Source organism: Balaenoptera borealis (genome assembly GCF_965194805.1).
Source record: "Balaenoptera borealis genome assembly, chromosome: 7".
NCBI lineage: Eukaryota > Metazoa > Chordata > Mammalia > Artiodactyla > Balaenopteridae > Balaenoptera > Balaenoptera borealis.
Window position 1 is genome coordinate 23,975,805 of NC_138864.1, and position 14,982 is coordinate 23,990,786.

General features: G+C 39.4%; 2 protein-coding genes across 10 annotated transcripts in view; one reads left to right on the forward strand and one right to left on the reverse strand.

Moving 5' to 3' along the window:
- The window catches only part of NAPEPLD (N-acyl phosphatidylethanolamine phospholipase D), a 99,071-nt gene extending 85,542 nt beyond the window's left edge, over positions 1–13,529 (forward strand). For 4 of the 5 annotated variants that reach the window (XM_082399378.1, XM_082399379.1, XM_082399376.1 and 1 more), the window contains 3 exons: positions 664–1,310; positions 5,071–5,185; positions 10,224–11,732. In XM_082399378.1, coding sequence (XP_082255504.1) covers positions 664–1,310; positions 5,071–5,185; positions 10,224–10,352 — 891 coding nt within the window. In that variant the 3' untranslated portion in view covers positions 10,353–11,732. Of the gene's footprint in view, positions 1–663; positions 1,311–5,070; positions 5,186–10,223; positions 11,733–12,653 lie in introns of those variants that run through there. The other variant, XR_014246757.1, reaches the window with a different exon arrangement.
- The window catches only part of ARMC10 (armadillo repeat containing 10), a 49,129-nt gene that overhangs the window by 3,378 nt on the left and 30,769 nt on the right, over positions 1–14,982 (reverse strand). For 2 of the 5 annotated variants that reach the window (XM_082399409.1, XM_082399411.1), the window contains exon 6: positions 14,599–14,826. In XM_082399409.1, the coding sequence (XP_082255535.1) occupies positions 14,599–14,826 (228 nt within the window). Of the gene's footprint in view, positions 1–1,538; positions 1,632–14,353; positions 14,827–14,982 lie in introns of those variants that run through there. The other 3 variants (XM_082399412.1, XM_082399410.1, XM_082399408.1) reach the window with 2 other exon arrangements.

The window sequence follows — 14,982 nt, forward strand, 5'->3', positions numbered from 1 at the left end:
AATAATACTTAACACATTATGTTGTAGTTATTGCTTCACACCTGTTTGCCCCCAAAAGCGATCATCTTCTCATGGGCAGGGACCGTGTTCCCCTTTGGTTTGATCAGTGGTAGAAAACCTCAAAGGTAAGCGATGAGGAGAACCGTCTAAGCCCGTGACTTTCCCAGCAGTCATCACAGTACTCTGCTCTGAATTCTGTGTACTCAGGAAGTCAGGTTCATGTGAGATCCACGATCTACACATATGTGGTCAAAAGTTTTCTTTACTGTTTCTAGGGGCTGACCTCCTGAGGCAGTTTTCAGTGGCAAATGCACCAGCTGAGTAAACAGCAGTAGCAACGGACTGCATCTCGGTTGGTCTACTTCTGGCACTTACAGAAGAATATTTCGTAAAGTCAGCAGTACTCAAAGTTTTAAGTTTAATTTTCCCTTTGTTGGTTGCATTTGGGAGTAACATCTTACATCACTATATAGTGATTATTGAGTCAGATTCAGAAGTATGCACTTTCAAGAGAAAAGCAAAAATAACAAATTTATCGAATGACTTCAGTTCTCCCCAAATAACCCTTCTCTCTATAATTTAGGTCAAAAATGTATTTATGATGACACATAATACCTTTTTTTTTTTTAATAGCTGCTTTTCTTTCTTTCTTTATATATGTAGGAGCTCGATAAAGAACTCCCAGTGCTTAAGCCGTATTTTATCGATGACCCTGAAGAAGCTGGAGTGAGGGAAGCTGGCTTAAGAGTCACGTGGCTGGGACACGCGACAGTGATGGTGGAAATGGACGAGCTCATCTTGCTCACTGACCCCGTCTTCAGCGCTCGGGCCTCCCCATCGCAGCGCGTGGGTCCCAAGCGGTTCCGTCGCCCCCCTTGCACCGTCGGTGAACTGCCCCGGGTAGACGCGGTCCTCATCAGCCACAACCACTACGACCACCTGGACCATAGTTCTGTCGTCGCTTTGAACGAGCGGTTTGGTAACGAGCTGAGGTGGTTTGTGCCTCTGGGGCTCCTGGACTGGATGCAGAAGTGTGGCTGTGAGAACGTGATCGAGCTGGACTGGTGGGAGGAGAACTGCGTCCCCGGACACGACAGGGTGACGTTTGTGCTCACCCCTTCCCAGCACTGGTGTAAGAGGACTCTGACGGACGACAACAGGGTTCTCTGGGGCAGCTGGTCTGTCTTGGGGCCCTGGAACCGATTCTTTTTCGCAGGAGACACTGGTTATTGCTCTGCTTTTGAAGAGATAGGAAAAAGATTTGGACCTTTTGACCTTGCAGCTATTCCCATTGGAGCGTATGAACCAAGGTATGTAGGTGTCTAAAGAAAGCATTCCTGCTACATGATAAATTAACTGGACTCCGAGTGATCTGTGGTTTTTTGTTTTAATTAATTAATTGATTTAATTTTTTTGGCTGTGTTGGGTCTTCGTTTCTGTGGGAGGGCTTTCTCCCGTTGCGGCGAGCGGGGGGCCACTCTTAATCGTGGTGCCCGGGCCTCTCACTGTCGCGGCCTCTCCCGTTGTGGAGCACAGGCTCCAGACGCGCAGGCTCAGTACTTGTGGCTCACGGGTCCAGTTGCTCCGCGGCATGTGGGATCTTCCCAGACCAGGGCTCGAACTCGTGTCCCCTGCATTGGCAGGCAGATTCTTAACCACTGCACCACCAGGGAAGCCCTGATCTGTGGTTTTAATGGTGGACTTTGTTATACACTGGGTGGGGGGTTGTTGGGCCAGAGTCAGTTAAAATTTTTCTTTGAATTTTAAAATACTTTAATTACAGTCATATCAGTTAAATAATTATTGTAGTTACTGAAATTATATTACCAAGAAAAAAGGACGACGGTTTAAAGAATTACTCTGCCTAGCTCGAAGTTCGTGTACTGTTCCGACTAAATTTAAACCTATCAGCCAGTACTCAAACCTGACTCTTGGTCTTTCTTTCACATGGAGGATACTCCCCGTGAGTGGAATGCACCCATGCCCTGTCCTGTGTTTAGTGGAGAAAAGGCAAGGGCTTGGCCTATAGCATCAGTCCCTTGTGACGGTCTTACTGCAGGCAGCACTGAGGTTAGTCTGCTAAAGACATTGCTGCACTACTTACACTTGCCCTGCAACCTCTCTGTACTGATTGCCTGTCTTCAGAGCACAGAGCAGATAAAGGTCACACGAGCACTTGAGACCCAGGAGACCCATTTGCTGCCTGTGTTTTCCTTAATACTGCCTATTTAAGGAAAAAAGAAGTGATTTCCAAGAATTCAGTTAGATTTCAGTCAACTCTGGTTGATATGTACAAGTTAAGAGAAAATAAACACTAAAAGTAACAAAGTAGGGGCTCATTTAAAAAATGTTTTATTTTCTGAAGTGCACGCACAGACTCTCACAGAATGGTATGTAGGATGGCATTCTATTTAGGCGATCCTACAAACAGAAGAACACTGATACATAGATGAATTGAGCAAATCTGATCATTGGTTTCCATCAGATTGTTATACTTACTTCATTAACTTTTGAAGTTCACCAAAACCATTTCATTGCTAAGTATATTAGTGCTTATTTCTCCCTTTTTTCTAGTTTCTTCATTTAAGGGACTAGATATTTTTACCTTACTAAATTATTATAAGCCAATAGTAGTGCTTGAATTTCACTTTTCCACATAATTCTAATTCTGAATTCTAATGAAACCTCTTAAAACATCAGTCAACCTGTTTACAAATCAATTTTATATGGTATTGATCCTTATTCAATATATGTTCTTAGTATACTAGAATACTTCTTACTTGTAATTGTGAAAATAAAATTTTCATATGTAGAAATACACAGACTTGTCATATATAGGTGATGATAAAATGTGTACAGCCGAAGTACACAAATGCACTCACGTAATTCCCCCTTGCTGCTTGCACTGCAGCTGTCTTGTCACTAAGATGGGAGAAGGATGGGGAGGACAGTATTTGCTCTAAAGAATTAAACTGTAGTAGCCTCTACTCTGTATTCCAGTTCTCTAGTCAGTTCTAAAGTTTTATTTTTATTTTATTTTATTTTTTTTTGGCCGTGCCGCACAGCACGTGGGATCTTAGTTCCCTGACTGGGGATCGAACCCATGCCCCGTGCATTAGAAGCCTGGAGTCTTAACCACTGGACCACCAGGGAAGCCCCAGTACTAAAGTTTTAGAAATGTTGTTATCAACAAAACTTCAGAGTAGTCTATAAATGTAAGATGATCACACCCAACACGATTTTCAATAATCTGCTTAGAATGTTTTCACCCTTACTTTTGGGATCTCCTGTCATTGGGCATTCTATCCAAGTCGGTTAGGATTTTAACTTTTTATTTTAATTTGTATACCAGAGTAAACATTTTAAATTTATTTCAGATATGAGGGTAGAAAGGAATATGTCTATGCCTTTGATTTGAAGTAGGAGTTTTTAAAAAATCAAGAGAGAGAAACAGCCAAAACTGTTTTCATCTTGCCCTGAATTCTAAGTGTCAGGAGATAAAGCAGAACAAGTGCTTCTCTAATCTCTTGTTGAGAACACAGTGGCTTTGTTTTGGGGCTCCCATCAGGCCCGGCAACTCCTAACAGTAAATAACAACCCTTGTGCTGTGCAGATGGATGAACTTTTCCATGACGTGTTCTACAAAGTGCAGCAGCCCCTCTGCTGAATCCAGATCCCTTAATCTTCACTGCAGTGTTCATTGCCAGTAGCAGACCCAGGATATAAATAATGTGAAGACACTGTTGTTTTTCCTCTTCTAAACTGCTGGCTGGGGGGGCTTCCCTGCTGGCGCAGTGGTTAAGGATCCAGCTGCCAATGCAGGGGACACGGGTTCGAGCCCTGGTCCGGGAAGATCCGACATGCTGCGGAGCAACTAAGCCCGTGCACCACAACTACTGAGCCTGCGCTCTAGAGCCCGTGAGCCACAACTACTGAAGCCTGCGTGCCACGACTACTTAAGTCCATATGCCTAGAGCCCATGCTCCGCAACAAGAAGCCACCACAATGAGAAGCCCGTGCACTGCAACGAAGAGCAGCCCCCGCTAGATGCAACTAGAGAAAGCTGGCGCGCAGCAACGAAGACCCAACACAGCCAAAAAGAAATAAAATAAATTTATAAAAATAAATAAATAAATAAACTGCTGGCTGGGAAAGCACAGGATCTGCCTGTATGTAGTACCTTTTACTTTTGTATCAGAAGTAATTCTTTCTCCTGAAAGTGTTGGCTTTGTCAGCTCCCTACTCTTTTGGAAGAATTCTATGAAGTATCTGCTGTACTTCATGCTTTGAATAAATTTTGTCTTGTTTAATCCTCACAATACCCTTGTGAAGTGGGCATAGCTTCTATTTCACAGACCAGGAAATGGCAGCTGGAGAAACTGAAGCAGCTCCAAAGGCATTCCCAGAAATCGGTAGAGCTGGGATTCACGCCCAGGCCCCCTGCCTCCAGAGCCGTCTCTTCCCAGGCATGAGGCAGCCTTTCACATTGCTAAACTCTCTCCATTTAGTCCCCCTTATGTACCCTTTCTTCTTGCCAAACCAAACGCCTCACTCATCAGTTGTACGGTACTTAAATAAAATCCTTGAATAGTAACTGGATTTTTTTGCTCCTGATTTTACAAATTATACACTAATTTTTGTTTCCTTTTCACTTTAGCACGTTAAAAAAAAATTGTTTCAGCAAGGTTATTTGCAACTGGAGTTTTGATTTCTAGTTCTTTACCCATTATTCCGTTTCTTTCATTCATACCAGGATTGCAAAATACCTGCTTTTTAAAGTAATAAGAAAATATCTTCAGAATAAATCATCAGTAAAATAAAAATACATGTGAAACAAAATCCTACTATTCCAAGGGAAGTTTTGCTTGAGACTTAGCTACTGTATAGCAGTTTGTACAAGACAGATTTTTGCTTATTTTTTTCCAGCAGAAAAGTGGACTGAAGGGAGATGGTTTTGCCTACTGTGATTTATTCCTGTGCAGAATGTTAAAGGTTGATTACATGAAGCAGTAATTAGAATTTATTGTATACTTAAAAGCCCAGATTTAATAAATTACTGTGTTTTATCAGGTGGTTTATGAAATACCAGCATGTAGACCCAGAAGAGGCTGTAAAGATTCACATTGATGTGCAGACAAAGAGATCTGTGGCAATTCACTGGGGAACTTTTGCCTTAGCAAATGAGGTGAGTGTGACTGTGGTAACAATAACTCGTTACGTGTCTGACCGATGATAGGATTGATCACTGTACCCTGCACTGTGTTCAGAAACCAAAGTACAGTCAAGAACCTGCATGGTCGTCATGGTCATCAAGTGAATTAGGGTGGTAAATCATATTAATTAGTAAAGCAATATTTATATACAGTGGGAAAAAAAATCCTCATTGCATGTTGTTCTTTTGGCTTATTTCTGTAGTTAATGAAGCATGTGTTTATATAACCAAAAATGTGTGTAGCCTTAGTAAATAGAAAAATGAACCAACATGTCATCCCTCCCAAGGGAGGCTTTTGTTCTGGCAGAAGATACAAGACATGCACGTAATTACTCAAAGTGTTGTAAAGTGGGACAGATAAAGTGGTCTCAGAGTCAGGGACTGTTACTAATTGGAGGGATCAGGGAGAGCTTCATGGAAGAGCTGACATTTGAACTTGGCTGTGAAAAGGCAAGGAGGAAGGCATTTCAAGAGGAGGAAAGTGTGGGATTGGAGGCAGCAAGCACGGGGAATAGTGAGGAATCGGTTCAGCCAGGGTATTGATGATAGGGAGGGCAATGGGGGAAGCGAGGCTGGACAGCTTGGAAGTTTTCAGAAGTATGTTATTCATCCAGTGAACACTGACTTGGTGTCTGCTGTGTGCCAGGCATTGGGATAAATGGCGGTTTTATTCCTAGACTAGTACAGAAGAGCTTATTTTTCCTTAAGGTAGCTGAACCCTGGAACTCTGCTACTAGCCAGGGTTGTGGGATCAAGCAGAAGCTTAGCAAAAAGCATTCTCTCCTTTCCTCGATCCAGGGCTTGCCCCAAGCAAAATTTAGAAACAGATGACTGAACTCGGCTTCTTCTATTTTGCTGTGTGTGGCATCTTCCACTTTCCAGGGCCTCTCTGCAGGAACCCTGTGCTTTCATGCTGTTTTAAGCACTCCCTCTCTGTCCTATTTCTGGCCTGCCCTCTCCCTAGTTGCATCTTATTCCAGAATTAATACACTGCCTGCCCCCTGCTGACTCCCCCCCCGATCAAAATTCCCATTCCGCAATGCTGTGGCCCTGAGCCACGCTGTTGGGGGACAGAGTGGAGTCAATAAATGAATGTCCATGGGCAGGGGAAGGGTGAAGGAGAATATGATGTGTGTGTGTGTGGTTTCTGTGTCTGTGTATTTGGAGAAGGGGGAAGTTTGACACTGGTTTCCATTGGTTTACTATTATTTAGAGGCAGTGTCTTATTCCGTGTGTATGTATGTGTGTTCCACATGTATATAGGTAATTTAGATATATGTATGTCTGTGTTCTATATATAACATATTTCAGCAACTTAGATGAAGTAATAGTTTTTTACTAAACCTTGCAAAGAGAAGAATCAAGGATGACTCCTGGATTTTTAACTTGAGTAACTGGGAAGGTGGTTATGTTCTTTACTGAGATGGGAAGATGAGGAGAGGAGAGAAAACCTCAGTCTTTAAGAGTTATTGTGTAATTCAGCCTTCAAGAATTACTCGTTTTAAATCTAAACTTCATCTTTATTTCTTAATGAAATATAAAATACACTCTCATTTAGTCTTTTTGACATTAGTTGCATAAATCTGAGAACTACGAGTTTGCTAAATAAATTATCAAGTACATGGAATTTTGGGGGAGGATGTTTAGCCTATGCTTTGCAAACAGTTTTAAATGATTTGCATGTAAATAGTTGTAATAACTGCTTACTATAATATAAGCAGCTTAAGGATGTCATTGACTTGGCGACACTTTAAAATTGTACGTACAGCAACATCTGATTTATCTAAGGAATGATGAGTGAATTTCCTAAATGATGTATTTAAGCACTTAAACTTAACCGACTAGTTTTGGTAGAAACAAACTGTAGGCACTACATAATATGTGTTAACTTCTTAAATGACCAGGGTTTTTATTTTGAGTCTCTTCTGTTGGAGTAGATCAGAAAACAGTGACCCCTTTGAAAGGGAATGTATGAGCTGTCTGGGGCTGGTTGCCTGGCCCTTAGTGGGTCCACACTGCTGGGAGCTTCTACTTTCACCACTTACTCTTTTTCTTTTCCCACATCTTTATTGGATTAAAATTGCTTTACAATGCTGTGTTAGTTTCTGCTGCACAGGTATATGCATACCTATATCCCCACCCCATCCCACCCCTCTAGGTGGTCACAAAGCACCGAGCTGATCTCCCTGTGCTATACAGCAGCTTCCCACTAGCAATTTTACACATGGTAGTGTATATATGTCAATGCTACTCTCAGTTCGTCCCACCCTCCCCTTCCCCCACTGTGTCCACAAGTCCGTTCTCTACGTCTGCATCTTTATTCCAGCCCTGTCACTAGGTTCAACAGTACCATTTTTCTAGATTCCATATATATGCGTTAATACACGGTATTTGTTTTTCTTTATGACTTACTTTACTCTGTATGATGGACTCCAGGGCCATCCACATCACTACAAATGACTCAGTTTTGTTCCTTTTTATGGCTGAGTAATATTCCATGGTACATATGTCTCTAATCTACTACCTTGCTTTATACATATTGTTTGGTCCCATGGCTATTGGGCATTTTTACCTTCCCTGCAGGATTAATGTGCTTGCACTAAGAGATAGCTATCAGTCACTCAGAGGCTTTCTTGCCTACTTCTAGAGCTCCCTTCTAGATGGTTGAAGTAGGCAAGAATTGACCTATGAAGAAACTCAGAAAGATACTGCAACATCAAAATCCATACTAAATTATAGCTTATAACTAAAGTTACAGTTTAGGAAAGACATTATTAGTGTAGGGCAATTGTGTAAGTGTATTGTTGGCCAAGACTTGTAGAGAGAGCACAGGGGAAAAAAAAATTAACAGAACAATTATTTTTCATTGGGAAAGAATTTCATCATTTTGAAATCTCTTAAAAACAATTTTGCAAGGGAAGCTTCTTGACTTAGGCTATTATTTACAGTTAAATTTCATGGGGGATATATTAGCAATCTCCTATATGCATAAAAAAAGACTAAAAGTAGATTCCTGTTGTCAACTAACCCATTAATAAGTAGCTATCTCTAGGAATACTGGGTAACTAAATACACAGTTAACCTCAGTTACTCAGTAGTCAGTGGGAAGGCATCCCTGACCCTCTAAACATAGCCATAAAACTAGAAGTGAGCAAGCGGGGAGAGAAGACCCACGTGTGGCCAGTAACTGTTAGCAATCTGTACATCTGAAGCCACAGAACACCTGCCTGGTTTTCCTAGTGCATCACTGGCTGGCCCTTCGCCCTTCTTACTCTCTGCTGCTAGGTCTTCGTCAGCAGTGAGTGCCTTAGGACTCAGTCCAGGGGCCCCGTTTCTTCTCTAGTTGGTTACTCCCTTGGGGATCTCATTAGTCTTATGGCTTTAAACACCATCTATCCACTGTACCTCTCTAGCCCAGGTTTCCCCCTACAATCCATGTTTATATATCCAACTGCCTACTTGACATCTCCACTTGGATGTCCATCAGGTACCCAAAACTTCAGTCTAAAACCAAACTTCCTGATCTTCCCTCAAAGTCACTTCTCTTAATCTCAGTAAATGGCAACACCCTCCTTCCAGTTCCTCAGGCCAAAACCTTTACTCTCTTCCTCTCATATCCTCCCTCCAGCTTTTCCCCACATGCAGTCAGCTCATCCTTTACACTGTATTTAGACTTGGAGTACCTCTTACCCCGGTCACGGATGCCACACTGCCCCTTACAGCCTGTTCTCAACGCTGCAGAGGGCAGCGACCTTTACCCCTTAGATCAGATTGTGACACTCCTGTGCCAGAAGGACCTGCAGCTTTCCATCACACTCCCAGTCAAAGCCACAGCCCTCACAGCTGCCTACAAAGCCTGGTGCAGTCTGCTCCCTCAGGTCTTTGTTCAAAGGTTGCCATCTCCAAGAGGACTTCTTAGATGGTTGTATTTAAAATTAAACCTCCACCCCCGACACTTACCAACTATGTTCTCCCCAGAACATGTCACCCACTCAGATACTGTTTTCCTTATTCATTTCTTATCTGTCTCTGTACTGGGAATGAAAGCTCTAGGAAGGCAAGGGTTTTTATTTAGTTCACTGACCTGGCCGCTCTCTGGGTGCTCACCAGCCATTGCTGCATGGAGGGTGGAAGCAGACTTAACCACCGGCGATCAGAGTAGAGACTGTTGGATTTTTATTTCTGCTTTAATTTTCACATTTTATAGCTTTTCTAATTGAAATTGGGGAAAAAACCCTTTGTGTAATAATACCTGTTTTTTTCCCTTTATTCGCTGTAAAAATAGCTACTATACACTGTAAAGATTTAGCTCGAAAGAGAAATAACTGGTGAAATGATTTCCTTCATACCTCTTGCTTTCTTTAACTATAACACATATTCAAGTGGTTTCAATTTATTTGGTAAACATTTGAGTATGTTGAAACATTCTTCAACAGTGTGCTGTCTTTACTTTTTGTTTGTTGTTATGAAAAGGTGAGGAAACAAAAGGTAACTCCACCTGTCAAATCTCTGTTCCTCAAGCCCCTCTTCAATCCATACACTACAGAATCAGTATTTGGTTGGGGTTTGGGGATGACAACCCTTCTTCAGCCAAAAATATTTTCTCTAGCGTTTGCTTATACACACATACTCTTCCTTATAATCTAAGTTTCTGTGTTCTCCCAAAATATTGGTAACACTAAATTCTTTAGCATTGATTCCATTTAGACTGGGATTTCATGTAGGGAAATAGTGATCAGAGTTCATGCAGTCTAATAATGTTCGATCTAAGTTGGCCAAATTTGACATGCATGGTGTTAACAGATTGATAAATATGACATTTCTATTGGCTTAATGATTCTATATTAGAAAGTGTGATTGACTCATTTGCTAATGCTTCAATGAAAAGGAAGAGCATTACTTTAAGTAGGCTATGTTGGTTATTTTAGTTTGAACTCTTGTTTGAAATATCCCCCCAAATATATGTATGCTTAATCTTTTTCCATTTTTGTTTCTCTCTGCCCTTTGTCAGCATTACTTAGAACCTCCAGTGAAACTGAGTGAGGCTCTAGAGAGATATGGACTTAAGGCTGAAGATTTTTTTGTCTTGAAGCATGGAGAGTCAAGATACCTTAACACTGATGATGACAACTTGGAGTAAATGTGAGCACAGGAGCTTCTAATGAAAAAGGCATCATCTGATATAAATCTAAAAAGACTAAGAAATTCATGAATATTACGATTTTTTACATTTGGAAACAGCTTATGCAGGTCTGTGTTCTATGTTGCAACCTGCTTACTAATATGATTGCCAGTTCTTATAAACAGAGAAGAGTTCGAGGTGGGTCATTTAAATAATGAAGGCTAATGTGGATTTTAAGTCATGTCTCAGTGACATAAACATTGCAATGGAATTTTTTTTACTAAAGCATTCTACTTTAGTGGTAGAGTTTTGAGATTATGAAAAACTGATTTTAAAAACTCATTTCTGTTCTTCTCTTCTTAGGGGCCTTCTGCACGGTAAGTCAAGGCTGTCTGCCTACTTAGATTTTCTCACAGGCCTGCACATAGAAACATATTTCTTACAGTCATGTTAGAGCAAATGATGACATTGATTCCCCACATGGTTATATGCCAAATGTTAAGTGATTTATTTTTTTAAACATAAAAACATAGGAGTTTGGGCTAAGTTACCATTTTTTTTATAGAGAGGAATAATATACTACGTGGCATATCTACAATCCCCAAATCAAAAGCCCTCTGAGCTGGGCAGAGGAAGGGGAAGTGTGGTTATGAGAACATGATTTGTGAAATGTTCTATTTTTAATCTAAAAGTCAGACCTGCTCAGCACAAATATAGCTGCAAGGAAATAATTTACAAAGATAAATGCAGATCTTAAATGTTAATAGACCATATACTTTGAGTTAAATTTTATTCTTTCCATATTCCATCTTCTCTCTCTATATATATATACTCATTATTTTTTCTGGTTTCTTAGCTCAAACCCCAGTATGTCAGTGAGCTTATAAGAAATATTTTCTGTTTTACATGATTCTCTTATATTTTTATATTACACGATCCTTGAACACGGTTCTTTTATTAAGCCAGTGTGGAATATTAGTGGTTAAAAAAGAGACAGTGATTCTGGGAGTCCACTGCCCTGAGTTTTAGTCCTAGACATGCTCTACATGCACTCCATTACTCTGAACCTTCCTAAATGAGAGAGCTGATTAGAGGCCCCTTCTGTCTTCCCAATCCAGCCTCAGTGAAATGAACTTTATTCATACAAAATAATCAAAATAGGTTTCCTACACCAAATGCTACCCAGGTAGTGCCCTGTAATTTATTTTCACATATATATGCATGTTAGCCACTTAATCTGAATTTTAATCCTGCTTCCACCTTGGATTTTCTGTGTGCCCTAAAACAAGTCACCTAAGCTCAATGTGCCTCAGTGTCCTCATGTGCAACAAGAGGATGATTTTCACCTACCTCCAAAAACTGTGAAGAATAAATAAGTCTTTTTAAAAAAAAAAAAAACACTTTGAAAATATAAGGGAGAAAATGATATCTTAAGATATCACTGCCTAATACAGATAGGTAGATTTGAAAGTGGAAAATAGGCTAATGCTTTTGATAATATATATTCAAGCATGTAAGGACACTAAACATTGAGGACTAACAACTTTATCTCCCACATTTTGTAAATTTGGAGAATAATAGCCAAGATAAATGTAAATAATGTTTATCAAAATTTAGCATTTTTATCTACAAAGATGCAAATCTGTCAAGGGGAAATGTATATGTAATATAGGTGAATGTATATGATTTGTGGGCACTAAAGCACAAAAAATTTCCCCATAAAATAAACCTTCAGGAAAAAAAAACCCACTTTTTCACTCCAAAGGAACATTTAGCACTGCAGATGGGAATCAAGATGTTTGGCTTATGGTGGATTAGCCTTGGCATGGGCTGCCCTAATACTAGCCAGAGTTCTGTGGTCACCTTCCTCGCTGTTGCACGCCAGACGGAAAATTCATCTCTTACCTCTGCTCTCTGAAGCAAGCCAAGCACATCTTGCTTAATTATTATTTCTTCTCCTTGAGTGGCCTTAATGCTAATTTTGTATTCACATGTACTGTTTAACTGAGGGGTCTCCAGGCACTTTAAATTATGTTCTGAGTTCCACTTAATTGGGCCTGCCTCATTTTCTAGGCTTCCTCCAAGCTGTAATTTTTATGACCATTTGCATTCTTTCCACTTTGACATTTTGTTCATTAAGAAGTACATTGAGCTTCATCTCTCCTATCTACATTTTGAAGGGTTTTATGTACAAAGCAAAAACAAATTTTGAAAAACAAGACTAATCCACTCTGTTCCCTCCATTCAGTCTAATACATGTCATAATGCCTTTTCGTTTGTCTCATCCTCTAAGTCAATTTCATTTTCCTCTTTGATTAGCCAGCATCCATACCAACATGTAAGATCTTATTGAAATCCCTTTCTCCCGTGATAACTGAAGAACACTTTGAAACTCATTGCCCAAGAGGGTGGGACCATCAATTAGGAGAAAGCCCACCTAAAAAAGGTAAGATGTGCCATGACCTACATAGGTAGAGATCGAACTGTGCACTTTCCCTGTGGAATTCTTTCTGGATGACTCCCCCTTTTTCTCTAGCATTTTGACATTTCAAACTCAATGCTCTGATCTCCAGGAAATGTTATTTGTTCAAACTAATAATAGAGGAAAAGAAGAGAGGGTATTTTAGAATCCAATGCTGCTACCGCACATTGAAATCAAATCTTCGTTTTAATGTGTGTACATTTTGAATATATATTTTCATTAAACAAGGAGGAAGATTAAGCAAAATTGTTATAAAGAAATGTGCCTTTCAGGGAATTAATACTTATGTTTGCATCACTTGATAAATGATCCTTAGCCTTCATAATGTACATTATTACTGCTGTAGCTAATTTAGAATTTTCATGTTTTCCTCATATTTCTACTGTAAAAATATGTCTCCCAAGTTTCATTTCTGTGTCAGGATAACCCTGAGAAAGCACATTTTTCTGTTTGAGGATTTGTGACTTCCTATGGAAATCTATGTATTTACAAATGAAATTTAAAGTACTCTTCTCTTAAAGCTTTGCCTTAAATACATGAATAGGAAAGCTTCTGCTTACAAATTGATTTACTTAATAACTAAGCATGGTGGTGGTTATGAACTTGAATATTACAAAACCTGTGGGGGGGGAACCTGGCTGAATTCAAATATATCAATAAATTGTTAGAGTAGCTTATGGGATAAAAATACTATTAAAAATAACTGCTGAGAATTTTTCATATCTTGTAATTTTAATCATGTAAAAATATGGGTGAAAATTAATGAATAAAACTTCTTTCAATTAAGGGGAGAAAATAATCCTGTGACAGACATTTTTCTTCTTTATTTAAAAAAATTATGAAATTTATGCCCAGAGTAAAAAACTCAAACACTAGAAGAAGGTGTACATAGAAAAGTCATTTCCTCACTCCCTAATCCTATTCTCAGGAGTCTGGCTTTCATTCTAGATATATATACCCAAATGCCTATATATGAATGATTGATAGAAGTGTTCTGTCCATATATAAGCATAAATTTTTTGATTTAAAAAAACCATAAATGGGGTCATATTTTTCTACAATATGTATTTTGAAAAACAACCATATTTCATGGATGTCTTTCCACATCAGCACATTCAGACTTGCTTCATTCTTTTAAAAAGACTATATAACTGATTTAACCAATTGCATTTGGATAGATTTTGATTGATCCCAGTATGTTATACACATCAAACTGAATGGGAGTGGGTGAGTACTAGGAAACATTTCTCCTAACAGTTTATACAGTTTTCATGGACTAGAATAGATTCTAATGATTAGAACAGACCTGAAAGAGTGGCAGGTGGCCTTGGGAGTATGGGATCGATCTCATCACTACTAAAAGAACAAGGTCCTTCCTAGGGCGCTTATGAAACATACTGCTGCTGTCCCAGATGAATAACTGCAAATCACTGCCAACAGTGGAAGGGTAGCTTACACATAAAAAGGTCACTGTCACTCCGTGTAGAGGAAATAACTGAAGTAGCTTAGCAAAAAGCAAAATAAAAAACAAAGAAAATGGTTTCAGAACAAGCTCTTATATTCATTTGGTATCAATAAAATGGTCCAAAATAAACCAGGAGACCAGGGCAAGTTGTAGCTGTGTTAATGATGAAAGGTGTTATTTACTGTTTAAATTCAGCAGTTGAAAGAATCCCTTTGTAAGGAAGGTCAAAAATGAGAAGTTTATGTGTATTATTTCTAGACTGCATTACTCTTTGGAAAAATATGACCAACCAGTTAGAATTTTGGTATCATTGTTACCTTTTCCTTCACATCTGCATCATGGTGAAAAACTAAAGCTCTCATTTTCTGGGCACATTCTTCTCCATATAACAGGTAAAACAGTGAACCTTCAGTGAAAGTTGGCTGAATAGCTAAATGGCCTTCCTTTTCGAGGCAGGTAGTTATATTCTGAAACAGTGTGAGAACTCGAAGAAGAATCTCCTTTGCTACATGGCCATCATAAAGGGAAAGGAATGATGACTCCACCTGAAGTAGGAAACAATGAAAATTAAAAATATATGAAAACATTTTCCATGTGTATGTTCACATTTTAAAGCTGTAGTGAATACATTTAAAAAATCTTGTCATAGAAAACTATCCCTAAGACTGCATAACGTAAATGTGTAAAATCTTAGGCACTCC